This window comes from Trichoderma virens (genome assembly GCF_000170995.1).
Source record: "Trichoderma virens Gv29-8 chromosome Unknown TRIVIscaffold_86, whole genome shotgun sequence".
Classification (NCBI taxonomy): domain Eukaryota; kingdom Fungi; phylum Ascomycota; class Sordariomycetes; order Hypocreales; family Hypocreaceae; genus Trichoderma; species Trichoderma virens.
In genome coordinates, this window is record NW_014013663.1 from 495352 (window position 1) to 519403 (window position 24052).

Consider the following 24052-nt stretch of genomic DNA (forward strand, 5'->3'; position numbering starts at 1 on the left):
GTGATGACGAGCTCTGTCTGAAGTAAAAGAGAGTGTGGACAAGCCGTGTTTGAAGCGAAAGAGAGTGGACAAGCCAGGCTTGATGGAAAAGAAAGTATTAACAAGCCGTGGGTAAAGTAAAAGAGTGGTATTGACAAGCTGTGTTTGAAGTAAAAGAGAGAATGGGCAAGCCGTTTTTGAAGTGAAAGAAAGCATGGACAAGCCATGTTTGATGTAAAAAAGAGTATGGACAAGCCAGTGTTAAAGTGAAAGAGAGTAATAACGAGTCGTGGGTGAATTGAAAGAGGTGTTAACAAGTCGTGTATAAAATAGTAAATGAGCGTAATAATAGCTGTGTCCGAAGTAGATGAACGTATTAACAAGTCGTGTATAGAGTAAACGAGAGTAATAACGAGTTGTGTGTGAATTGAAAGAAAGTATCGACAAGCATAGTCGAAAATAGATCCTTGTGCCGGTTATCGCTGCTGCGCTCTCCTTTGCTCTCTGTCCGGACTTAGATAAAGTCCCAAGAGCCCTGAACACGACCAGCGTCGAGGCTACCAGTGAGATCAGAGAATGCGCGAGGCGACAAATCGACGTCGCCAAAAGCGCAGCCGGCACAGCGGTCGACAACTTGGGCATTGACGCTGCGGCCGTTGAAGTTGACGCTGATGGAGCGGCCGCAGACGCTCTGGGAGTCGAAGAGGGCGGCGGAGACTGCGACAACGTATTCCTCGTCGTTGTTGAAGAAGCCGCAGGCGCCGAGGCCGGTGTTGTAGAAGGTGATGTCGCCGAAGTTTTCGCGGGGGGCGAGGGAGGAGGAGGGGGCTGTTGGGAGGGCGGAGGTGAGGAGGGGGAGGAGGGGGAGGAGGATGGCTGTGAAGGAGACCATTTTGAACGTTGGTGGTGCGAAGATTAGTTGATGTGTTTGTTTTGTGAGAAGGAGTGTTGGAAGTCGGAGTTGGTGGTGAGATGAGATTTGACGTTGAAGGGGGGAGGGAGGTTTATATGTACTACGTACGTAGATGAAGATGATTGTATTTGTCGTCTTGAGACTTTGGGGTTACTTGTCTCATGATGCTCACCCAAGCTCAAGGTGATGTTTTACTCTTGCAGAGGCAGCTGTGGCTTTTCCAAGGCGGCATAGTCTGAGAAAGGATGTCGATGAAACTGGCTCAGAAGGGTTTGTCACTACACTCTATGGAGGACGTGCTTTAGAATGCACTGTCATCTGGACTCGAAATGTTCAATTGAGATTCTCTGACGTAACAGGCCTGCGACGGCTGCGAATCGCTGTCAGGGCACTTTCCAAATCAGGATCATAATTGAGGCTGGCATCCGTGCATCAAGGCTCAGTGTTGCGGCGCAGCTTATTGGAAACAGGACAAAATCTGTGCTTTGTTTTGTATAAGCGGATGATCGTCGTGAAATAACCTTATGTGGCGAGTGGTAAATACGGGAAACCTGAAACGCGGGCTGATTAGTGAAGAAGTGTTCATGGTTTGAGCCTGTAGTTTTTAAGTTGCTTGTGTCTGTGCGGCATAAAGCGAGACATGTTGGAGATGTATCTATGAATTGCCAATCACGATACTATGAGATAGCTACATAATATTTCCCATGCAGCTAGATACACAAAAAAAGATGCTTGTCCTAATTCTGGCCTGATATCTGAGCAGAGTATGGCGCCAGATCGTGAGGATGTCGGTACGCCAGATTTGGCAAGTGAAGACTAGCAAGATCTACACCAGGGTAGATCCGGTGTTTGTATTACGCCAATGATCCTTGTGTGAACAATTTGTCAAAGCAATCACGGATCGACTTGTCATGTTGGACTAATTTAATTTTGCTGAATGTTTTGCTCTGTAAACACTCGTGGATATGATGAGACAAGTAGTGTTGCAAACATGTTTGGCGAGCCATGTTGGAAGCGATGGGCTTCGAAAACGGAAAGTCTGTGGATACAGAGCGCATGCATGTAAGACGTAGGATTGTGTGCTGATGAAACGGCTATTGATCGGCATAGCTGTTCTTACCTCCATGTATCCGGAAATAACACTTGTGCCTTGATTGTGGCTGCTTCTAATCTCCCGTTGGCCTTTAGGTTCCGATCGACGATTAGCTCTCATGATCTGCGGACAATGAATTCGCTAAATGGGCCCCAGCTGTGGGTATCTTTTGATGTGTAAAACCAGAAAATAAGCTTACAAAGTCGTGTTATGCATATTTAGTCCTCCAACCGAGGTATTACAACCCTTTATGCTGTCCAATTCTTCAGAAAAAAAGCTCCCAATCAAATGCTATCATTGTCAGCTAATTTCATTCAATTTTCGGTCCAAGTGTCCCTGGTGGCTGCAAAGTCTCTATTATTAAAATAGTTACTCTACAGTTAGCCTTTAGAAAAAACTTGGTAAATAATAGTAATTAATAAACTGGCTATGCTAAGTTGACTAAAATTTAGTTTATTTATAAACATCTAAAAACATTTTTGTAACTTTTGCGAATAACACTGTGTATATATGCTTGTGAGCTATGACATTTCGCTCATGTTGCAAGTGAACGGTAGGAATCTTTGAAAAAGGAAGAATGATGTTTATATTTATTGGGCAAAGTGAGCTGATTTACCTGCATGTAGGTGCGTGTGGCGTGGATGAGAGTGTCCTTGCCAACGCTTGGTAGAGAAAGGGAATGCTGGGTTGACATTCAATGACAGACAGTTATTAATGTTTGCCACCCCTTGTACCACCTTCTATGTTTACCTAGTAAGATATTGCTATAAATAAGGAATTCCGTTGTATAAGTAATAAGGAGTTAATATTTCGCATGTATAGCATATGCTCTAGTTTTTTTTTTTTTTTTTTTTTTTTAAAAAAAAAAAAAAAAAAGAGCCTGTATAGTTTCTGAGTAAATTAACTCATATTTTTTTTTTTTTTCAGATTTTCTACCATATCTTCTGATAGATTGGCTTTATAGCGGCTTGAGGCTGTTACGGATTCTTGGCAAGTTACAGCCTCGTGGCTCTTGGTTATTGCATAATTTCTCGTCTTGGGCTAATACCTGTCACAAAAAAGGAACTCGATCGTATAACAATAAGTAAATCATGGCTAGCCGTCGGTGGCTTAGACCTGTTATGCATGGTCAAGAAGGCGGAAACGGTTGGCTGGTGGAAGTCGGCGGTGATACGTGGCGTTTGGACGGGCGCTTCCCGGCCGCCTTCAACGGCCGCACCCGCGATATAGCATCCCAGCGCGGTAAAACGAGGCTGAACGGGGCAAGGACACATGTAATATTATCATGCAGAAGATGGAGCGACGCAGAGCGCTTAGGCATTCCTTGGCCACTTCCCACAAGCCACAAGGAGGCATCAGTGTGTTTCGGTGGCGTACTCGCGGCAATGACAAAAAGATAGTGACATATCAATGCCGGTGCGGCATTCAGCTGAATGCCCTTGGCGCCTATCCTCAGCTTGGTTGGTTTGAGAAAAACAGCCAACGGCAGTTGGCAACGCCGAATGATATACAGGATGGCTATAGTGCACTGGGTGCCTGATGGAAGAAATAGGAATAAAAAAATGTCGTTTGGGTGCCAACCATTGTGACCTGGTGCAGCGTCCTCGAATCTAATGACAACACCCATTTAAACCGCTGCTGCTCTATATATTCTGTTATCTATCTTCAGATCTCGTATTATTATTCAGTGTGAGAAAATTGACTAAGAGATTGAATTGGTGGCACAATTATCCCCGGAGACAAACCTCCCTACCAACTCGAGACTTGCAGCAGCAACTGCCATTCACAGGATGCCTGGCGAGAATGAAGAAGGATTGACATCCCTCTTGAGTGGTGATGAAGCTAGAGAAGATGAAGGAGCTCCACCGCCCTCAGTTGGAGATAACCCTTCTAGAGGAAACGAAACACACGAGCGGTATTGCATTTCCGTCCTGCGACAAGGACCCCTTAACAATTTGACCACTAACATTCATCAGGTCCGACCGCTACGCCAAGGTAGAAATCTTGAAGAAATATATCCCTGAACTGGACCCAAAACCTGAACGGTCGGCAAAAAGAAGCACGATGCTTACAATACATATGATGGTGGCTCTCCTAGTTGTTTTGGTCAACTGCACCATTCTTTTCGTCGTATTGAAGTTTTATCCGCCTAATACTCGATTCGTGGGAACATTCATGTTCGACAATTGCAAATTGATTAGTGCAATCAATAGTGCTTTGCATATGGGTTTGAACATGATCTCAACCTTCTTCCTCGGGGCTGGGAATTTCTGTATGCAGATCCTGGTTGCCCCATCGAGGAAGGAAATTGATAAAGCTCACTCGAAGGGCATCTCACTCGAGATTGGAGTTCCTAGCATCAAAAATTTGCCACATATTCGACGGCGTAGGAGAGTGTTGTGGGGACTTCTCGGCCTCATGTCGTCTTTGCTGCATTTATTGTAGGTTGCTTCTTTTTCGCCTGGCTTCCACAACACTTACCCAAGATATTGCATTAACTAACTAATACGCACGATATAGCTGGAACTCCGTCATTTTCACATCTATACCAATTACCGCCATTCCCCGTGCAATAGCCACAAACGATTTTCTTGTTGTGAGAGATAATTGGACCACCTCCGATCCTCTAGGTCACTTCTCATGGTGGAAGGCTGCCCCCGGATACGGAGATGCGGCACTCAATAAATCTCTAATATATTCCTTGGAAACCTCGGCACCTACGTTTACGCGTCTCAATACGCAGGATTGTATAGCGCGGTCTATTGATCCTCTTAATGCAACCAGCAGTCTTATTGTAGTTGCTAGAAACATATCTTCTCAGATGAACAATGGTTCGTCATTGATTGATGGCTGGGTCTCGACTTGGCAACCGTGGACATGGTCAACCTCTTGGATATGCTCTGCAGTCTCATCAAGCAAGTATTGCAATGCAGAATTCGCTTCTACATTTGCAGACCACTGGGAAATTACATCACCCGGTGTACATATAGTAGAGGTGGATTACTGCTTAGCGAGCGATGAGGCTGATAACGAGCAGAGGTGCGGTTTACATTACAGCGCACTGATTTTGGCGTTTGTTTGTTTTTTTACCTTTCTATCGAGCCTATTCACCGCCTTCACTTGGCTACAGTATCGCCGTGAAGTAAAAAGTCCGGAGAACAAGGAGCACGCAAAAACGATGGTAACTATGGGAGATTTGGTGCACAGTTTTTTGAGTGAACCATCAAACTTGACCCGCGACGAAAGCAACCGGGTGACACCCAAGTCAAGCTTTGTCGAAATGAAGCTGGGAAAGTGGCAACCTAGAAAGAGTGTCGCCTGGTATAAAGCCATTAATCGCTGGGTTCTGGCTCTTTCGGGCCTTAGGTGAGTTGGGAAAATCAAAATTAATCGTCTTCACTATGCTGATTACATCAGTTTCTTCGTGGGCTTGCTAGTTCCCGCTATACCTCTTGCATTCTCGTTCGAACATTTGAGAAGTGTCGGACTTGATATGAGCTTTACTGGCGTCTGGAAACAAGGTTTCAAGGTTCAGGGAGCGGCTACCACGACACAATTGGGCCATTCGGATTCTGTTGGCACCAGCTGGTCTAACATTCTCGCGAATATTTCCATTGCCAATAGCCCACAACTTATGATCAGCGTCCTTTACCTGTTTTATAATAACATACTTACAAGACAGTTGATTGCGGACGAATGGATACGATTTCTAAGAAAGGACGGGAAGAAACCCTTGCGCGTATCATCACCTATTGGGATGCAACGATCATCCTACTTCCTTTCTCTACCGTGGAAATACTCTGGCCCCCTCATGGTATCTACCATACTCCTGCACTGGTTGATATCTCAAAGTATTTTCCTTGTTCAGTCCAGTGCTTTCGGCCCAGGTGCCAAGGGGGTGAGATTGCCAGAGTACGATATCTCTGCCCGAGGTTATTCTCCTTTTGGGGCAATACTCGCTATTGCCTTTGGTGGGTTATTAGTATTGGCTATTATGGTGAATTCCATTTGGAGACGTTATAGGAATATTCCACCAGGTTTTCAACTGATGGGCTTCAATAGCAGCGCCATCAGGGCGATGTGCGAGCGACCAGAGAACGATTCAGATGCCCATCTGTTCCCGATAAGTATAGGAATAATGTGTGATAAGCGAGATGGAACACCAGGAAGTGCAAACAGATTGGGGTTCTCAACGGATATCGATCTAATTCAACCTCCTAAATCAGATACAGAATATTTGATACCGGTATTTGCTGGTTCAAAGGATAAGAGACTGTTTTTTTATTAATTGATTCAGCATTAGAAATGTCTAGGAATCAGTAACATTAACTGCAAAGTAGTTGACTCTAGATACATCTAAACATAGACCTAAACTGAGCTTACAGCAAAATTTATCTAGCCCATCTCATTAGTCAGAGCTTAGTACGTTAAAAGAACCTTGCATACGATTGTATGTAAAGCATTAGGGCGGATTGGATGACGCTGATAACGCTACTTGCCCCATAAGTACATATTGTATTAATCACATATTCATTTTGAAGCATTGCTAGGTTGAGTAGTTATTGCTATACTGCTGTTTCGTTGTCTGGTAAATAACAGACTTGCTCAATGAACGATGGATACCGGGTATAATAGAGTGCATACATGTTGCCTCAGTAAAACATGGTTGAATTCTGGGATACTCGGAAGAAATCTCTTATATGTCTATCTTGTTTCTATCATCCTCTTCACTCATTATCTGACATTCTAATTCAGTCTCCTGCTGCCAAATGGCCCACTTCCAACCTAGAGTAGCTTACGCTGCCAGCCATATGCATTAGCTATATGCAACTTCTACTTCTTGCCTAATGCAATGAGATATTTCTCTCACTTTGAGAGCAACCCCTCAACTCTGCACCCAAGATCTATTAATACACAATTGGCACATGACATTTTATCATCGCTCAATCTCACAGTTAAACATGTCAGTCTACGGCAACGTGAAGTCTCAGGAAAGGCACTCACACGCAGGTAAGTACTTATCTTGATGCGCGGTGATCTTTGGCATCACCGTGAAGGAGCCCTCGACTGCTTACAGAAACCCCGCCTCGAACCACCCATCAAGATTATTTAATTTTGAGATTCCAATTTTTGTTATACAATCGTGAATAATGCTAATTCCTACAAAAGAAGCCAATGTAAGCGATTTGCTACAACCATTGCAAAGGTCCAACCTTGAAAATGCGGAATATCTACTGTTCGATCTAAAGAGGGACATCTATGCGATACCACGATACCTCTTTCGGGTATTCACTCCATATTCGCAGGGCACAACTCATTGATATTGGGTGAAATCTATGGCTGCTAAGGATGGCTTAGCAAGCAGTAGGACAGACATATTTTCCAGAGAGGACAAACAACGCGCAGCAGACATGCTGGCCAGACATCTTCAGTGGGAGAAGAATCCCGGTGATAATATGGTATCTTGGACAGCCTCATTGTTGTTTGCACTGGTGTATATCTTCCTCCGTGCCAGCATACACAATGAAGCGACTTTGGATGAGATACAGCTTTTAGTTGTTGATACGTCAAGCTTTCCAAAGGGAGTCTTTATGCGAGATCTGGACCTCACGTCTGATTTTAGTTCTATTGACCGAAACCTTCAGAATCACAAACGTTTACGTTCTAAGCAAACCTCGGGATTATATTATGATTTTGGAGAGTATCTGTCACAAGGTGCGCTGAAGATCGACGGTCGTTGCCAAATTGTCTCGGCGCGGAGTATCATCAACAGGGGATTGTGTGACATCCGACTAGAATTCAAAGAGTTTTCAAACTGGAAACAGGGTCCGGAGTTTGCACGTTGGGCAAGTGCCGTTCTTGAAATGCGCGAAGTCTTCTATTGCGACGACACAGAACGACAGGGAATTAGTGAAAAGGGAATGTTGGCAGCTTTGCGTATCTCCAGCCAGCTGGACCTCATTTCCGAGTGCCCATAGTAGTAAATCTGGTTGCGTTAGCTGCTCCGCGTGTTGGCGACCTGCTTGTGCTCTCTGAATGCATGGAATTTCCCCCATTTACAGGTTCGTACGTTTGCTGCCAGAGTCGATGTTAGCTAACACTGCTAGAAGATGATCGGGAGCAATTTGCTGAAGGATTGACCTGCATGGCGACTTGTTATACGATGCCAGAAATGCAGGAGTATGGTTCTATTTTGCAAAGCATCTACGAGATTGACCCGGAACCTACAATCATTGCGCTCGACAAGTTTACGAGTCCTAAAATATTGGGGAATTTGGGACCTTCAGTGACTGCATTTATGGTATAGTCTTTGTTCGAAATCTTGGAATGCGGCTTTGATAAATTGTTTTATCATCTACAACCTTGTATACCGCATTACTTCTGTCGCGCTAGGCGCGTGATTGATATCTTGGTCTTGAAGATGGTAGTGGGATCGAAAATTAAAGTGCCTATACAACCATATATGAGCTGAAAGTAATTCGAACTACGATGGCAATCATTGTCTAGCCTACTAAACTGTACATTAGCTAGTAAAGCGGCTCATGTAAATCTCAGTAGGTAATGCATATTCTCCGAAAGCATTGAGAGACTGGTTTAAAAGTCAAAGATTAATCACTTACATGTGTCCTGATTCCCCTTACGCTAAGATTAAACTTTCCCCGCGTGCTTGATTGACACTTTTTATGCACCAAACTTCCGATGCCGATGTCTTTTCTAAGCCTTGATTGGAAAAGTAACGTTGAACGTACGACCGAATGTGCTTGTACTTTGGACTCCGAATAGAGCCCATAAGTACGTATTTGATGCGAACGTCATTAATTCGCTTATTCCTACGTCATACCTTAGATATGTCTATCTAACGGTGTATAGATCGAAGTTTGCTCCACGTGGTCTTTCTTTGACGCAATCCGTCTCTATTGTACCATGCACGTGTACGGAGTACCTCGCACTTCATATTGTGCCGCAAAAGTTTTGCTTCAGCTCTGTGTTACCTCAGCCGGACTACGGAACAATCTATTGCTTGCGGTGGGTTCTTTGTCTCTGCTCCGATTCGCAAAGTATGAAAGAAGCTTCAGCCAACAAGCAGAAGGAGGGAGTACCCGCACGGAAACTAAAGGATTTGGGTAGTGTCCGTATAAATGCGCCGCAAGGCTCTGTAGCAGCAACGACCAACCAAATTGTGTTGTTGGTTGGTAAAATCCCGATTATGGCTTTGTCCGAAGCAGGGGTTCGGAATGTGGACCGGGGCAATTACGATACCGAGACTCTCTTTGACGTCTTCACTGACAGCATACAAGATCCCTGAAGCCTTAAATACCAATTCATGACCTCAAATGCCTTTTGATGGAAACTTTAGTCAAAAGTTAATAGATTGCAATATCTACTATCAACTCAATAGGAATTCAGATCCTGGAGGATTTACCAGCTTTACCTGCTTGAAGCATAACAAACCGAGTTCCCTTCATTTCCGAGGCACCAATAACATAACTCAGCCCTCAATCTTCCACGGCACCACGAACATCGCCGCCACCAACAAAGCCGACAAGTCAGCAATACACAGCATTACCACGCACCATGATGGCTGCCAAGCGAACAGTGCTCATATCGGGGTGTTCAGACGGGAGCTTAGGGTCGGAACTCGCCCGTGCCTTTCACAGAAATGGATGGCAAGTCTTTGCCTCAGCCCGTAACTTGGCCAGGCTAAAGCAGGCCCAAGACGCGGGCATCGAGATTGTGCAGCTTGACACAACTTCAGATGAGTCCATCGCGGCCTGTGTGGCCCAAATATCAGAGCTTACCGGTGGCTCTCTGGATGCCCTCGTCAACAATGCTGGCGCTGGATACTCGATGCCAGTTATGGATCTTGACATTGCTCAGACTCGACAATTATTTGACCTCAACGTCTTTTCTCTCATCACAGTTACGCGTGCCTTCTTCCCACTGCTCGTCAAGTCCTCTAGCGGTGGCTTGGTAGTCAACAACACGTCATGCATGGCACTGCCTCACGCTTCCATGCCCTTCTCAGGAGCCTACAACGCCTCTAAGGCTGCCGCAGCCAATTTTAGCGAAGTGTTACGAGTTGAACTCGCCCCCTTTGGCATCAAGGTGACGAACCTAGTAACGGGCTCTGTCAAGTCAACTTTCCATGCAAACGCACCTCATATCTCGCTGCCACCCACCTCAATATATAATGTTGCCAAAGAGGCGGTTGAGAAGTGGATGTCGGGAGCGGAAGCAACCGCTACAGGCGCAGATCCTATTGAATGGGCAGAAGGCGTTGTCAAAGACCTAAGCAAAACCAAGCCGCCGCTCTGGGTCTGGAGAGGCAAGCATGCCATGGCAGCCCGGATTGGCTCGTTCTTACCGGTTGGTGCTCTGGACAGCATCTACGCGAGCAGAACAGGCTTAAATGAGGTATCACGCAAGCTAAAGGAGCAAGGGGGAGTGGGCAGTATCAACAAGACGCCGTAGCACAGCGTTTACGGTGGCATTGAGAGGGATAGTTCCATGGCATGCGGCATGAAGGGAAATTACATGTAACAGCCGTTTTCTGGATGATGGAATTCTTGGTATGTTATTCGACCAACAGTAATTAAGGAGAGTTTGGCAGCGTGGATGAGAATTCGTTTCTTTTTCTGTTTTTCGTTTAGTATTACTTTAGCCTTCACATCTCAATCATGGTTGTATCGAATAGATTGTGAGGTACGGGGAGCCACATGTGCTATATAGAGAGGTAATTAAGAACAAGTCTAACCCCCTTGCCTGGAGAGCTGCATTCCCCCCTCGGCCGTATTTGCATTCCGATGAGGCACTACGGTTCCACGTGTAGGACTTTAAAGTACTCCACACTCTTCAATGCGCTCATCCGAGGATTTTCAAGGCGTCAATTGAAGTATGAGCGGCGTCTGTGCCTTGGAGGCCGCAAACAGATTCTAGAAAAAGGTGAATCTAATTGGAAGCTGATAACAGCCTCTGGCACATCACTCTTTGAACCGAAAGGATCAATCTGACAGCGCTTCAGCCAACACCCAGATCCTGCGTCGTCATCCAGGATTTGCCAAGGCTGGCATCTGGTTATGCTGAGGAGGGGCCTCCTAATATGGTATCAATGTCGCGCTATTCATTTGAGTTTACAGGCGATGGCTGAGCCAACCCATCTTTGTCCAAGCGTTAGATTTCCCACATGCTCGATGCCATGTTGTTCATAATAAGCTTTGATATTTCATCAAGGGTTTCGGAATGCCGTGAATCTAGGCCCGGTTGGTAGCGTTGTGTGACGCCGGAAAAGTCATTGCCTCGTTGTGGCTGCTTTTCTATGTGCGTCTCTGGCAGAGGAAATGGCGTGCCCGTGGTGAATAATTATAGTGTTTTACGAATACCAGAAAATCCACTGCGAATGCGAGTCCAATTTGGATGTGGCTGCATTCTTAATATGTACAGGTGACCACTAGGTCGCCCCTTGTTGGCAATTAGGAGAGCCTGGTGTGACAATGCAAGTAGCCTGTAGGATGAAGCTTTCGACAAAACGGTCTGTCTGTGGCTGGCGTCGCTCTCGCACTCTCTGAGAATCCTTTCAAAGGCAAAAGATAAGTGAGGAGGGGCTGTAGATCTGCTATACGGCTGTAGTGTTTTACCAGATCTCATATAGAAATAAGTCTCTGCTCTGTGGGTGATACGAGAGTTCTAGACATTCTCAAGCTACCCTTCAAGTCACACTTACACTAAACCACTGTGCCATTCATTTGCTCTATGATCACGATCGTTTGTCGAACATCGTCGCTCTTATTTACAACTCTATCACAACGCTGCTCTGCTACTCGCTCCTACGCACAACATCTCTCGACCTTTAGACAGCACCAATAAAACCAAGACGAAGCGAAACAAGGAAATAGAAGCGAAGGGAGATGTTCTACACAATCTCTTACAACAAGAATTCTGCGGAAGCCGAAAGCGTCTCTGAGATGGCAAGCAATCACACCTTTGGCGAATATCGACAGTCGAGACTTGCGTGCGTAGAATGCCGTGCTCGAAAGGTGTGACTTGAATCCTCATCTCACAGATGCAGTGAAGATGCGTGGTACTGATGCCAATGAAAATAGGTCAAATGCTCAGGAGAAAACACAGGTTGCCAGAGATGTCAGGGAACTGGTATTACATGTGTATTCCCAGAGAGAACCAAGCGTGGCACCAAGAGACAAAAGAATTCCGCCCCATCCGAGTGTAAAGATGGGCGAGAGCATATCACGAATAGTGAGAAGAGCATCAAGAACGGAGAGAGCAGCAGCTCGTTTGCGTCTGCGTCTACCCGCAATGCGCATCCTTTTGCTTCCACTGTCTCGACCTCAGAATTTTCGCCGTCTCTGGACTTCAGCCCGTCGGATTTTTCATTACACTGCGCTAGTTTGGGCGACAACTTCACTCTGGGTATGTTTCAAAATGAGTACCTTGGTGGTATGGCCAATTTTGACTGGCTGGCTGATGCTGATTGTTTGTTTACAACAGATCTTGATCAGTTGAACTCTACTCTTGGAGATCTTAGCAGCATGACTTCGAGCAGCAGCATTTCGCCTCCACAAAGTCAGTCGTTCTGTATGGCGCCGCAAAGGGTTCGCAGAACTACAGAAAGCTTGTGTCTGGACGATAACTCTTCGATAAACGATGGAGACCTATGTTCATGCGCTCAATCTGCACTTCACATGCTGGAAGAGCTGGAACTCCAATACCACAGCAAGATGGATGTAGCTAGCGACGGTGTACTAGGTTACCAGAAGATTGCTTTGGAGCGGCTTAATTCTTGGCTCTCTTGCGATCACAGCCAAACACCTCGAGCTACGACCAAGCTGATAGTGCTGGTCATAGAGGGTCTTTCACTCTATCTAGAAAGAGGCGTAGCAGGTTGTGTCCGTCAGATACGGCAGGAAGTCACGGATGAAATTCCCTATACAGCGAGATTATGCAACGTTGGTGATTATCACGTTGAGTCGAAACATGAGTGGGCACATATTCTACGAGTGGCACTGTTGGTACGATGCAGGGAGCTCCTGGCCGCGGTTACACGACTCAGAAAGCTTGACGTCAGTGACGTGCTTCTGCCTGCGGTGGAGCAGAGGTTATCAGGAATCATACAAGAGCTGAAAGGATGGGAAGATTACTTATAGACTAAATGTACACGTATTAGATGATATTTAGAATCTAGGCTTTCATTAGCATAATGGCTGGTGCTGCTGCTCTTCAATCACTGCAATGTGAGATTTCCCTACTCTGTATCCATCTCCTGAATCGAAATGTGCCATTACGCCAAGAACATTTCAGCTGCCAAGGCATCGAGTTGTACAGAATACAATGTGTATCACTCTCGGTGATTCCGGCATTGGGCAGGTATAGAGAAACCTTCACGGCAACGTTACCGGGCTACTGCATAATTACCGCATACCCCTTCCCCTCATCACCAATCTTGAAGACGCTTTGAAACTCACAGTCGAGGCTGGCGAAATTTGTGACACGCTGACGGCCGGGTTGTCACTTGCCGCGTAATTTGTGCGGCTGTACAACTTCACTCACAAGCTGATGATGCCAATCAAACAACAGGATGTAAATTAGCTGAGGGGTTAAACGAAGAGCAATGCCCCGATAACGGTTGTATTCACTACACAAGACGCGGACATGCGGAGCAAAGTTGATATCTGCTTATCGTTTTGCAACAGGAGGGGATGATCCCTCGGAGATGGTGTTTCTTGCATTGAAGATCGGTCGCTAAGAAAATTGATAGCTTGGAAGATGGCCGTTTCTGATAAGTTACATTTAATAAGAAATCCATGCCTTCGTGTCTCAGCTTTAAATCCTTTTGGCTGTTGTAGTACTAATACGATATTACGGTTCTATAATAAGTGTTGACATATGTAGTTCATTGGCCTAGCCTATATTAATTACATTTGCTAGGCATTTACAACCAATGAAACTTTTATTTCACTTTGAAGGAATTCCGTGCCTAGCAGTTCTGGAATCTACCCAAGCAAGACTATTTTTGGTCAGCCGTCATCATCTTCAATGCCTTTGTCTTTGCATCATTTAACTCTGGATACACTGTTCCTGAATTTGCGAGCTTGAATTTCTCTTCATTTTAGTATGCCCGTTCCGTAATACAAGTTTGATGCCCAGTAAAGGCGTTCATAATGACAAGCAAAGTTGCTACGCCGCCGACCGCGGTCATCCAGGTCGATCGTGGTTATCCGGTTCGTTCGAGGTCAGCCGGATCAATTGAAGCTACATGTACCTTGATATCACGAGGTCACCTAGATCGATCGCGGTCAACTTGTTTGATCAGGTTCTTCCGGATCATTTGAAGTCAGCTACATTGATCGGGCCTACTTAGCTGGATCGATGTCATCCTAGTTGGGTGAGCATTCCATGTTACACATTTGTTGTCGACTTGCAATGTAGCTAAACTTATGCAGGCATCCAGCGAGCCCTCGGCCAAGTCAGTCACATCAACTGAGAGATCATCTCTCGAGGCCTCAAATTATCTCTATCTGTCATAGATACCTACTACATGTATCCAACGGGAATTTTGTTATTACCCTCTGAGGGCGCCTGTATTAATAACGCATAATAATTTGAAAAACAAGTGTACACTATATTGCAGGTGGTTAAAATGGGTACAAAAAGGTGGTGAATTTGACTATAGGTAATTACTATTTAGTATTTTAACTGTAGTTAATGATTGTGGTGTTTTATTTTGTCCCCTTCCATTAAAGAAGCAAATCTGGATGCTACACTTCCCTCAGGTTGTCGCCATCGCAAAGCCGCTTCGCAGCTTTGCTTGATCAAGTTATTTGGTCATATCGTAGCCAATAAACCTGTTGGTTTCCCTTATATTAATTCTACACAAAAAAAAGGTCAGATGCCTGGGCTATATTGGAAACATCCACGTGCTAGAAGGAAGAGCCAATCCATTTCTGAGATGGCAGGCTGATAAAAGAGTGACTGGGGAAATACAACCAACACCCAATTTTTAGTAAGATTCTTGGATAAGAAGGACTAGCAAACACTTTCGACGCAATCACTCTTCATAAAACAAGGATCGAGAACCCAGCCAGTCGACAAGCCCTGATGCAGCAGTCCAAGCAGGCGTTTCCACGAAGAACCACTGGGTCAGAGGCACGCTCCATACCAAGCGCAGCAATGCGGAGTTTTTCGCTACCGTCAACCGCTATGACCTTAACCAGCCCAGAGACGGAACTTTCGTCAACTTCATGTGCAGAATCCACGTTGGGGAGCCCCCCAGAGCCAGAAAAGGGGTTGAGAAGCACGCAGAAGGGATCTGGCGCTTTCAGATGTGCATCTCGATCGTGACGACAGCTTTCGACTAATAGTGCGTTGGCGATACTAGATATCGCTCGGTGAGGACTTGCGAACATCCAAGGACTGTTATACTTGCCCGACGAGTCATTGATGAGGATGGACGCTTCCAAATGGTTTTCTTCAGGTGTCACTTTCCAGTGGCATGTTACATCCGAGAAGAGATTGCAAGGCTCGGAGACGAGCCTGGCCTTGATGGTCTTCTTAGGTTGTCTACCTCGCTTTGCGTACCGTTTCACCTTGCTAGTGACTAAATTATATGTGTCGTTTTGGAAGTGTAATTTTCCCGGTAACCAAAGGAGGCGCAAATATCCATTCTTAGAGAATGACATAGTATCATAGACCAGTGGCCATACCGCTTGATCCTTGTTGCATGACATGAGCCAGTTCTCCTGTGCGACTTCATCGTGCCTTATAAGCCACAAAGCCCCGCGAAGGATCTCGGACACTCCACAAGAAAATGCTGAACTATTAACAAGAATGCCTTTAATAGCATGAGAAAAAGCATTGTTGAAATGCAAGGAAGTGGTGTTTGTAGCTCTGAGGAGAATACTCTCACGGTGGTCAAATAGAGAAATCAGAAATGCTGCAGCTAAGATACCGGTGATGATGTTGACGAAGCTATCTTCCAAACATGACAGGTTGGAGTCTGATTCTCCGGAACATTCAGCGCAAGGGCATTCGGCTTGAAGATTGTCCATGTGCTGCTTCACAAGTGGCAAGTCGAAGACAGTGAGCCCATCTGCTAGCTGTAGAGAATTCCGGGGGTACTTCTGGCTCAGGAGATCCTCGCAAGCTTCTATGATCACTTCTTCGTCGGGAAAAGGTGAAAGTCTCTGCTTGTGAAGGTCGACATCTACAATGTGAAACTCTTCCGCTTGCTGCGGTATGGCTGCATTTCCAAATGCCATGTTGTCTCCCAAGACGACCAGATGCTGGGTAATCTGACGTACGCATAATGGAACTAGTTGAGCAAGGACTTTTGTAGCAAAATCACCACCTCTAAGCCCACGCAGCAGTAGCTTTCCAAAGCACGAAACTCGTACCATACCAACAGTTTCATGGCTCACTTTGGTTTCTATCAGCGTCGATAGGCTTGGTATTGAACTGTGGAGGTGGACTTGGAAGATGGATGGATCATCTTGCGACACAAGTACCTCGACCAAGGATTCCTCTTGGCTTAAAATGCATGTGCCATCCTCTAGCACGACCGATGGAGGTCGCCCCAAGCACCATTTGACAAAGGCGATGGTCCACGGAGCAGCTGAAGAGGTTTGAATAGTCAATCTGGTAATGTGGGTTTCCCCTACGCGGTGAAGCTGGCGAAAGGCATCCACTAAGCTCTCAACTCCATCAATCGCTGGTAGAGCAGAAGTGGAATTAGGGCCGAGATTGCGGCTCGGCGCCTGCCCTATTGTCTTCCGTAATAGCAGTTCCCAGCCCACACAATCTTCAGCGAATCCAGCATGATAACATCTGCCTTCTATGCTTTTTAGGAGATCGATAGTCTGCCTGCGTGAAGGCACAAGTGTCTTATCTGAGGCAGAATTGGCAAGCATTGCTGACACAAGGTCTCCCGCTTGAGACATGGGTATTGTTGTGATAAGTGCTGCTGCCAACCCTAGGAATTGTAAACCAGCCAGGCTCTTGCTGAGTTGAGATATACAGTCGCCAGGTGAGTATCCGATAAAGCTATTGAAAAAGCTGACAGGAATAGAGGGTGGTGTTGGAACCACAGTAAGCTCAATTTTGCGACGTGTCTCCGGGCATATGGCCAATGTAGCGCCAAACCCTTCACATGCTTGGATAGCCTTTGCCTGGATGTTGTCGGTAGAAGCCGCGTGTATAAGGTCTCTTGCGGCTCTTAATCCTGAAAATCCCATCTGCTCAAGGCCCCATTGCAGCTGGATTGCCATGATGTTTATCGAGGAGATCACTCCTACCTCGCTTTCACGTAGATATAGTTTCTGGGTCTACCCTTGAAGTTGATCAAATGGTATGTCATATGTTTAGTACGCAAGTGATCAATAGCAAGTTGGCAGATCTCTTTCAGAGGAAAGTCAGATGTTTAAAACCTCCGGGAGGGGTAGCCACCAATGGATTCCGCCTTGCCAGGAAACGGGGTTTCCATCCAAACGTGACATGGCAAAAGCTCATTGGCTGGCCACACTATTGACCGAATCAGCCTACACCAGACCAGCGGCGAGGCTGAGCAGTATAGCCCCAACACCGTGAGTTGCTCAACGAGAACTCGTTAACACCAAAGAGACCACCGATATCAGCGATGCCGGTCGCCTTACTAATCGCGCTGCATTGCCAGAGCCGAAGCTGCCAAAAGCGGCGGTAGTTCCCGCCTGATTCGGTGGGAACAGTAGCGCGTCTCGGATTCTGTCTGTATATGTTCTTGATAAGACCACTGGGTATTGAAGGCCACTGAGAACAGGGTGAATGTAGCAGCTGTAATCGGTGTACGGAATGCTCGTATCTTTATGCTACGATGATGGAAATACGTATGCAACATGAGTCTACTGCTAATAACACAGAATATCGTGACATAATTTATGCGGGCTCTCTTAATATGACATAACTGAATGATAATCCACGGCCTTCTGTAAGTAAGTCATCATTGTCGTCACTACTCCAGCATTTAAATATCTTAGACATCGCTTTACTTCTATGCTGTGGCCCCTCCAGCTTCCTTCAAAGCATCCGTGTCAAGCCTTTTCCATGGCAAAAACACTCCGATTAGCAGGGAGGTGCCCACAACCGCGCAAGATAGTAAATATGCTGCTCTGATTCCGGTGAGATACGCTGTTAGAACGCCAAAGATCTTGTCAGATCCGAATACCTCACGCAACTCTCCTGCACCGGTGCTCACAACTTTTGTGGGATCTACGCCTGGTGCAAACTGGGGTACGGCAATGAGCATCCTGTTGATGAAGATTGACTGCGATGCCGATACCCAAACGGCACCGCCGACTGTCTGGAAACAGAGTATCATGGCTGTCACAGCAGGTATATCTGGCACACAGACGCTGACTTGGCCGACCATGATGGGCACTTGGAATGCGCAACCAAGGCCGAGACCGACAACAATCTGAATTCCAATCCAGACTGCAGTTCGAGTATCAAGATCAAGCAAGTGACAAAGGCCACATCCAAGCGTTGCGATTGCCGACCCGCCAACCATGACAGGCGTGGCCAAACCCGTGTTGGAGATGAAGATGCCGGAACCAAGGGCTGAGAGCATGGCGGCAATGATGAATGGCAAGTTGTGGACGGCAGATATGACGGCATCAGTGCCGCGGATAGCTTGGAAATACAAGGGAAGATAATAAACCATGGCAAAGAGTGCGCCGCCTTGGAAAACTGTATAGAAGAGTGCAACACCGATATCTCGCTGCACGAACAGCCGGGGAATGATCATGGCTCTTTCATCTTGCCAGCGCTCAATAAACGCAAAGATAATGAACAAGACAATGGAGGCCACGAGAAGTCCAACTACACGAGCAGAGTTCCATGCGTCTATCTGGCCTCCATAATGGACGGCCATGAGATAGGTGATGATTGCTCCCATCAAGACGGCCGTCCCGAGAGGATCAAGCTGGAGCAGTTTCTCCTTCATCAGTGCCTCGCGAGGCTTAGCAGCTTTTGGCGGACTAAAGAAGAAGATGGTAGATACAATTGGGAGCACACCAATCGGAAGATTGATGTAGAAACACCTGGTATGTAACTTAGCTTGATTCGAACACCAGAAAGCGTTAAATTGAGGATTTATGCACTCACCATCGCCAAGTAGACTTTTCAGAAAAAACGCCTCCCAGTAGAGGACCCAGGATGCTACCAATACCAAAGATGGCACCGAGAATTCCTGTATGCACCGCTCTCTTCTTGGGCTCAGATATGTAGGCACAAATGATATAGGCTCCAGAGCTGACACCTGCAGCCCCAATACCTGCGATTGTGCGTCCGATGATGAAGGAAGTGGACGAGGGAGCTACACCACAAATGAGACTGCCTATTTCGAAGACGGCCATTGCGCTCAGAAAGCTGATCTTTAGAGGAAAGTATTGGTACATTTTGCCCCACGTTGACTGGAAGCCGCCAGAAGTCATCAAATAAATTGCGCTGTACCAAGCTTGATCTCCAAGTCCATGGAATTGATTCGTAATGGCTGGGATTGACGTAGCAACAATCGTCTGAGCAACTTGTTAAATAGACGCAAATAAAGGAGGCGGAGTGTGAACCCACCATGTCTAGAGCAATAAGAAAAATGCTGAATATGAGGGAGATCAACATAAGCCATAGCTTGAATCTAGACATGTAGTCTTTTTGTTCAGTGGCCTTTTCAGATTCGGCATCCTGCGCTCGCAGGGGCATATCTACATCGCTCGACGCATGAATATCATGGCCCAATAAGAGTCCAGGGTGAAGGGACTTAGAAGAGTCATTTCCATTTTGTAAACTCTTCGTTCTAGTAGGCCTGGCAAGGGGTGGCACACTCAGCGCTTCAGAACTGCTAGCAGACAGATACCAAGCGTCTCTCCCCGAGGCTGGAAACAGCTCCAAGTCGCTAAACTCCATGAAATCCCAGTTATTAGGTTGGTAGAGGCTCTTTTCTTCTTTAGAAACAGTTTCAGTTGGTTTCTCCATTCTTTGCCTGAAATCTGGGACAGAGATAAAGACCAACTGATACTCGCAGTCAAGGGGGTTGTGGATCTTTGGTTGAGGCCTGAATATCGACCGTATGCGGTGAGACTCCAACTCATTTCGTATTTAGAGACTCTAATTATCGTGCTCAGCGGCACTTTGCAGATTTCGTTGCCCCATTGTCCGAAGCGGAGTCGGCGCATGGTGACGAGCCGTTTGCAATCCTTTCAAATCCCATCTTGAAGCTGGCCACTAGTCAACCAAGGGCATGTGCGTCCAGTGAAGCAATACCGGCTCTCAGCCAGTTAGATTCGCACCCCTGCTCTATTTCCGACATCTTTGAGAATGCCACTTGGCTCCAGGTATGGAATCTATTGCCAACTGCATCGAAGCCACAGTCGGGATAATCCTGGCCGGCTCGGCAATCCGTCGAGTCCGCTGTTGTTGGTCAATGCTCTTTCACATCTTTCACAGAAGCGGATCGGGCTCTCCGTCGTTACTAAAACAGCGAGTTCAGCTAACAAAGAACAAGCCACATATTGTTTCAGAAGCTGTTTTCTTTTTCCGCACAATGGAGTGGGTTAATATTGATGCGTGATCAGAGCCAAGCTGCAATCTCAGCGCTGGGTTTGCACCGGGCTGAGGCTTAATCAGGATCGGGCCGTAGGTCATGTCAGGGGCTTTGTACGACCTATTTAGATCCTCTGCTGCTGTACGAAATTTCGTTTGCGTGGCGAATTCGCAGAGGACTGTCTCCTGTTATGTCAGCTGTTTGAGAGTCTGTATCACCCAGCTGAACTAGTGATGGGATTTCAGAAAATCGTCTTCTAATTTGGAAACAGATAAGTCCGAGACGAATAGCTGAAACCAATCCTATCTGAATTCAGAAAGTCAGGTCTGAGCGACAACACTCTCATGTCGAGCCAACTCGAAAACGAAGCTTCATTTGAGGCCACCACTCTGGGCTTTCTATGGCGTCAATTTACTCGACCTAAGCCACTGCCCACAGGTATCACGCTCGCCGGTCAAGTGGCAATTGTTACCGGAAGCAATGTCGGACTCGGGTTCTCAGCCAGCCGACAGCTGCTCCAGCTCGGACTCTCACACCTGATTATGGGCGTCCGCTCACAGGCCAAGGGTGATGTGGCTGCGGCCCAGTTGCGCACAGACTTTCCTTTTGCCACGATATCTGTCTGGATTGTTGATATGGAGTCATATGACTCTGTTTGCGCTTTCGCTAGCCGCTGCGAGAGCTTGGATAGGATCGATATTGTGATCCTCAATGCCGGGCTAATCAAGACTCCATACACCGTCGTGCGAGCAACAGGAAACGAAGTCACATTACAAGTCAACTATCTGTCAACAGCCCTTCTCACGATTTTGCTCCTTCCCATTCTCAAAGCAAAGAAGAGGGTTGACTGTTCATGGTCGCCTGTTATCAGCATCGTAGGTTCAGATCTAATGTATGAGAATGAAGTCGAACTCGAGGGCCCAGTGCTGCCACAGTTCCAGCAAGAAGAGACATTCAGCCAATTCTCTTGGTATGGAAAGTCAAAATTGCTGCAAACGATGTTCATCTCTAAGATAGCCGAATTTGTCAATCCTCATGACGTCCTCGTGAATGTATCAAACCCTGGTATGACAGGTGGTACGGATTTCTTCCGTGGATACCCTGCTTTGATGATGAAGTTGATCGCAGTCGGCCAGTGGATTCTGGCGAGACCAGTGGATATGGCTGCCACTACATATTTAGATGCGGTTCTGGTCCAAGGAGAGAAAAGCCATGGCTCATTCACGAGTGACTGGACCATAAAGCCGTAAGTCACACTGACAGAGGCCTTCAATGTTCTGAGTATACTAAGATGTGTAGCTATCCGAAAATTTGGTACACTCCGGAGGGGCAACAGTTACGAGAGAGACTCTGGGAAGAAACCATGGAAGAGCTAAACTTTGTAGGCGCATCCAAAATCGTGAATGATCTGAAGAGGAGCTGAATGGAAGGAGAACGGATCAGGGGTCCTTGGATTTTCGTCAAATGTTAACAGTAAACACATGCGTATGAACTTGGACCTTGTAAGACCTTGGCAGATAATTAATAATATCCGTCATTGAAGCCGAATCGCCATTCTCGACTCACCTTCATCAAGTTTTCGTGATGCAGTTGCCATGATGTGCTTCCCAAGATACACAAGCTCTACTAGTCCACATAGCCAAGCGTACATGTAGTCTGGAGCTGCTAATGCCTTCAAAGCAAAGCCATCTCCAACAGTTACACGGCCCCCGCAAAGTGACGTGTTCATGCTCAATATTGGTTAGATGAGACATTAAAAAGAGAATGGTAGTGGGCGTATGTCCCTGATTCTGCCTGTAGCACTGTCACTTGCTCACCGCCCACCTTTTTCTGACTTCCGCGGTACATGTATTAAAGCAGCAGCTTCTTCCTCATAGCTACTATCTTTGCACCAAATCATGCAATTCTAGTGCTTAATTCTCCCATTTGACCGGGCTTGTTCTGCGCCTTATCTCGACATTCACGTTCCATTCAAGATGCCTTCCTACGTCATCACTGGTGCTTCTAGAGGCCTGGGCGTGCGTACTCCATATCCCCATACTGCAATTCCGAAAGTGAGCCTAAGTTGATCATTGGGCATTCTTTAATAGTTCGAATTTGTGCGTCAGCTCTCCAGCGACCCGAACAACACCGTTATTGGCCTCGTTCGAGACAAGGTTACAACCGAGCAGGCTGTGGCCCAAGAGCTTGCAGGACGATCCAACATTCACATCCTACAAGCTGATATTACAGATTATGAAGCTGTCAAGGTAAGTGGCAAGTGAAGTTGGCTAGTGAGCTTTGCGACGAGATTCTCAAATGTCGTGTTCATCTGTAGGATGCTGTGACAGCCACTGCCCAAATCACTGGAGGAGTCCTTGACTATCTCGTGGCCAACGCGGCATACATATCAGAATTTGACGCCTATGACTCCATTGGAGTTCTGTAAGTTATCGCTGCCTGTCCTCATTTCGATGCTATCAATGATGCTAATCTCCCCTGACACCTCTTGTAGAGGCAATAGCCCCAAGGAGCTTGAGGAAGATCTTTTCAAGTCCTTCAAGGTCAATGTGATTGCCAATGTCCACCTCTTCAACTTGTACATGCCACTCATCCTGGCTGGTAACATCAAAAAGGTCATTGCCCTGTCCACTGGCATGGCGGATCTGGATTCAACGAACAAATTCGAGTTGCAAGTTGCCCCTGGATACGCCATCAGCAAGGCAGCCATGAACACTGCCATTGGAAAATTTCATGCTCAGTACAAGAAAGACGGCGTTTTGTTCATGAGCATCAGTCCAGGCGTGGTCGACACTGGCCATTACAAGAATGGTATGGATACCTCCCTTGGTTACTACCCTACTGCAACTAGCTGACGATGGTTCTTTTTGCCAGCAACCCCAGAGCAAATGGCAAAAGTTGGTGGAATGTTTCAAAACTTCGTCACGTATAATCCCGATTTCAAGGGCCCAGCTTCACCAGAGGCCTCTGTGAAGGATGTCATCTCTGTGTGGGAGAATGCAAGCATCGAAGCGGGCAGCGGCGGTTCCTTCGTGTCCCATCACGGAAACAAAAAATGGCTTTAAGCCGGATTTTTGAAATCGTGTTATTGAAAGAGTCAAGATGGAACCAGTTAAAATACACTGCTGATGGCTAGGGAAGCAAGATGGTGGCTGTGTTTGGTGAATTCCATGAACTAATACTTCCCACCAGCAGTTGACACTGGTCAAGAGCCAAGACTAGCTGAGACTCAATTCGTATTTCGAGTGCCAAATAGCATTAAGAGATGGAATATCAATGCCAATGGCGGTACCTGTGTTTCAATCCATTTCTTATCTGGTCAGCGACAACGGTGTGTGAAGCTACATACATGTATCTATATCTACATAGGTACATAGTAGTAGTAATAGCTGAAGTCTGCCATCCTCAAGCATCAAATGGATGACTGCCCGACTCCATGGCGCTTCAGTAGTAGATTACAGGGCAGTTACTGGGACGCTTAGCGAAT

The 24052-nt window shown here is 46.4% G+C and overlaps 9 protein-coding genes across 9 annotated transcripts; 6 read left to right on the forward strand and 3 right to left on the reverse strand.

The window, feature by feature from the left end:
• Positions 1 to 493: 493 nt before the first annotated feature.
• TRIVIDRAFT_47273 (expansin-like protein) lies at positions 494 to 871 on the reverse strand (the record flags this gene model as incomplete). Its single annotated transcript, XM_014097145.1, has 1 exon — positions 494 to 871. The coding sequence occupies one exon, from the start codon at positions 869 to 871 to the stop codon at positions 494 to 496; it is 378 nt and encodes a 125-aa protein (XP_013952620.1).
• A 3178-nt stretch (positions 872 to 4049) lies between these two features.
• TRIVIDRAFT_158537 (uncharacterized protein) lies at positions 4050 to 6273 on the forward strand (the record flags this gene model as incomplete). The annotated part of the gene is made up of 3 exons (XM_014097146.1): positions 4050 to 4426; positions 4506 to 5351; positions 5403 to 6273. The coding sequence occupies 3 exons, from the start codon at positions 4050 to 4052 to the stop codon at positions 6271 to 6273; spliced, it is 2094 nt and encodes a 697-aa protein (XP_013952621.1).
• A 673-nt stretch (positions 6274 to 6946) lies between these two features.
• On the forward strand, positions 6947 to 7963 carry TRIVIDRAFT_68442 (uncharacterized protein; the record flags this gene model as incomplete). Its single annotated transcript, XM_014097147.1, has 2 exons — positions 6947 to 6995; positions 7344 to 7963. The coding sequence occupies 2 exons, from the start codon at positions 6947 to 6949 to the stop codon at positions 7961 to 7963; spliced, it is 669 nt and encodes a 222-aa protein (XP_013952622.1).
• Positions 7964 to 9563: 1600 nt separating this feature from the next.
• On the forward strand, positions 9564 to 10457 carry TRIVIDRAFT_47454 (uncharacterized protein; the record flags this gene model as incomplete). The annotated part of the gene is made up of 1 exon (XM_014097148.1): positions 9564 to 10457. One exon carries the CDS (start codon positions 9564 to 9566, stop codon positions 10455 to 10457), a length of 894 nt encoding a protein of 297 aa, XP_013952623.1.
• A 1433-nt stretch (positions 10458 to 11890) lies between these two features.
• Positions 11891 to 13144, forward strand: TRIVIDRAFT_68444 (uncharacterized protein; the record flags this gene model as incomplete). Its single annotated transcript, XM_014097149.1, has 3 exons — positions 11891 to 12019; positions 12086 to 12410; positions 12489 to 13144. The coding sequence occupies 3 exons, from the start codon at positions 11891 to 11893 to the stop codon at positions 13142 to 13144; spliced, it is 1110 nt and encodes a 369-aa protein (XP_013952624.1).
• Positions 13145 to 15052: 1908 nt separating this feature from the next.
• TRIVIDRAFT_204576 (uncharacterized protein) lies at positions 15053 to 17260 on the reverse strand (the record flags this gene model as incomplete). Its single annotated transcript, XM_014097150.1, has 1 exon — positions 15053 to 17260. One exon carries the CDS (start codon positions 17258 to 17260, stop codon positions 15053 to 15055), a length of 2208 nt encoding a protein of 735 aa, XP_013952625.1.
• A 758-nt stretch (positions 17261 to 18018) lies between these two features.
• TRIVIDRAFT_158659 (uncharacterized protein) lies at positions 18019 to 19643 on the reverse strand (the record flags this gene model as incomplete). The annotated part of the gene is made up of 3 exons (XM_014097151.1): positions 18019 to 19066; positions 19131 to 19543; positions 19596 to 19643. 3 exons carry the CDS (start codon positions 19641 to 19643, stop codon positions 18019 to 18021), a joined length of 1509 nt encoding a protein of 502 aa, XP_013952626.1.
• Positions 19644 to 20909: 1266 nt separating this feature from the next.
• TRIVIDRAFT_47190 (uncharacterized protein) lies at positions 20910 to 21988 on the forward strand (the record flags this gene model as incomplete). Its single annotated transcript, XM_014097152.1, has 2 exons — positions 20910 to 21811; positions 21865 to 21988. The coding sequence occupies 2 exons, from the start codon at positions 20910 to 20912 to the stop codon at positions 21986 to 21988; spliced, it is 1026 nt and encodes a 341-aa protein (XP_013952627.1).
• Positions 21989 to 22541: 553 nt separating this feature from the next.
• TRIVIDRAFT_47153 (uncharacterized protein) lies at positions 22542 to 23630 on the forward strand (the record flags this gene model as incomplete). Its single annotated transcript, XM_014097153.1, has 5 exons — positions 22542 to 22583; positions 22656 to 22814; positions 22883 to 22989; positions 23060 to 23376; positions 23440 to 23630. 5 exons carry the CDS (start codon positions 22542 to 22544, stop codon positions 23628 to 23630), a joined length of 816 nt encoding a protein of 271 aa, XP_013952628.1.
• Positions 23631 to 24052: the final 422 nt, after the last annotated feature.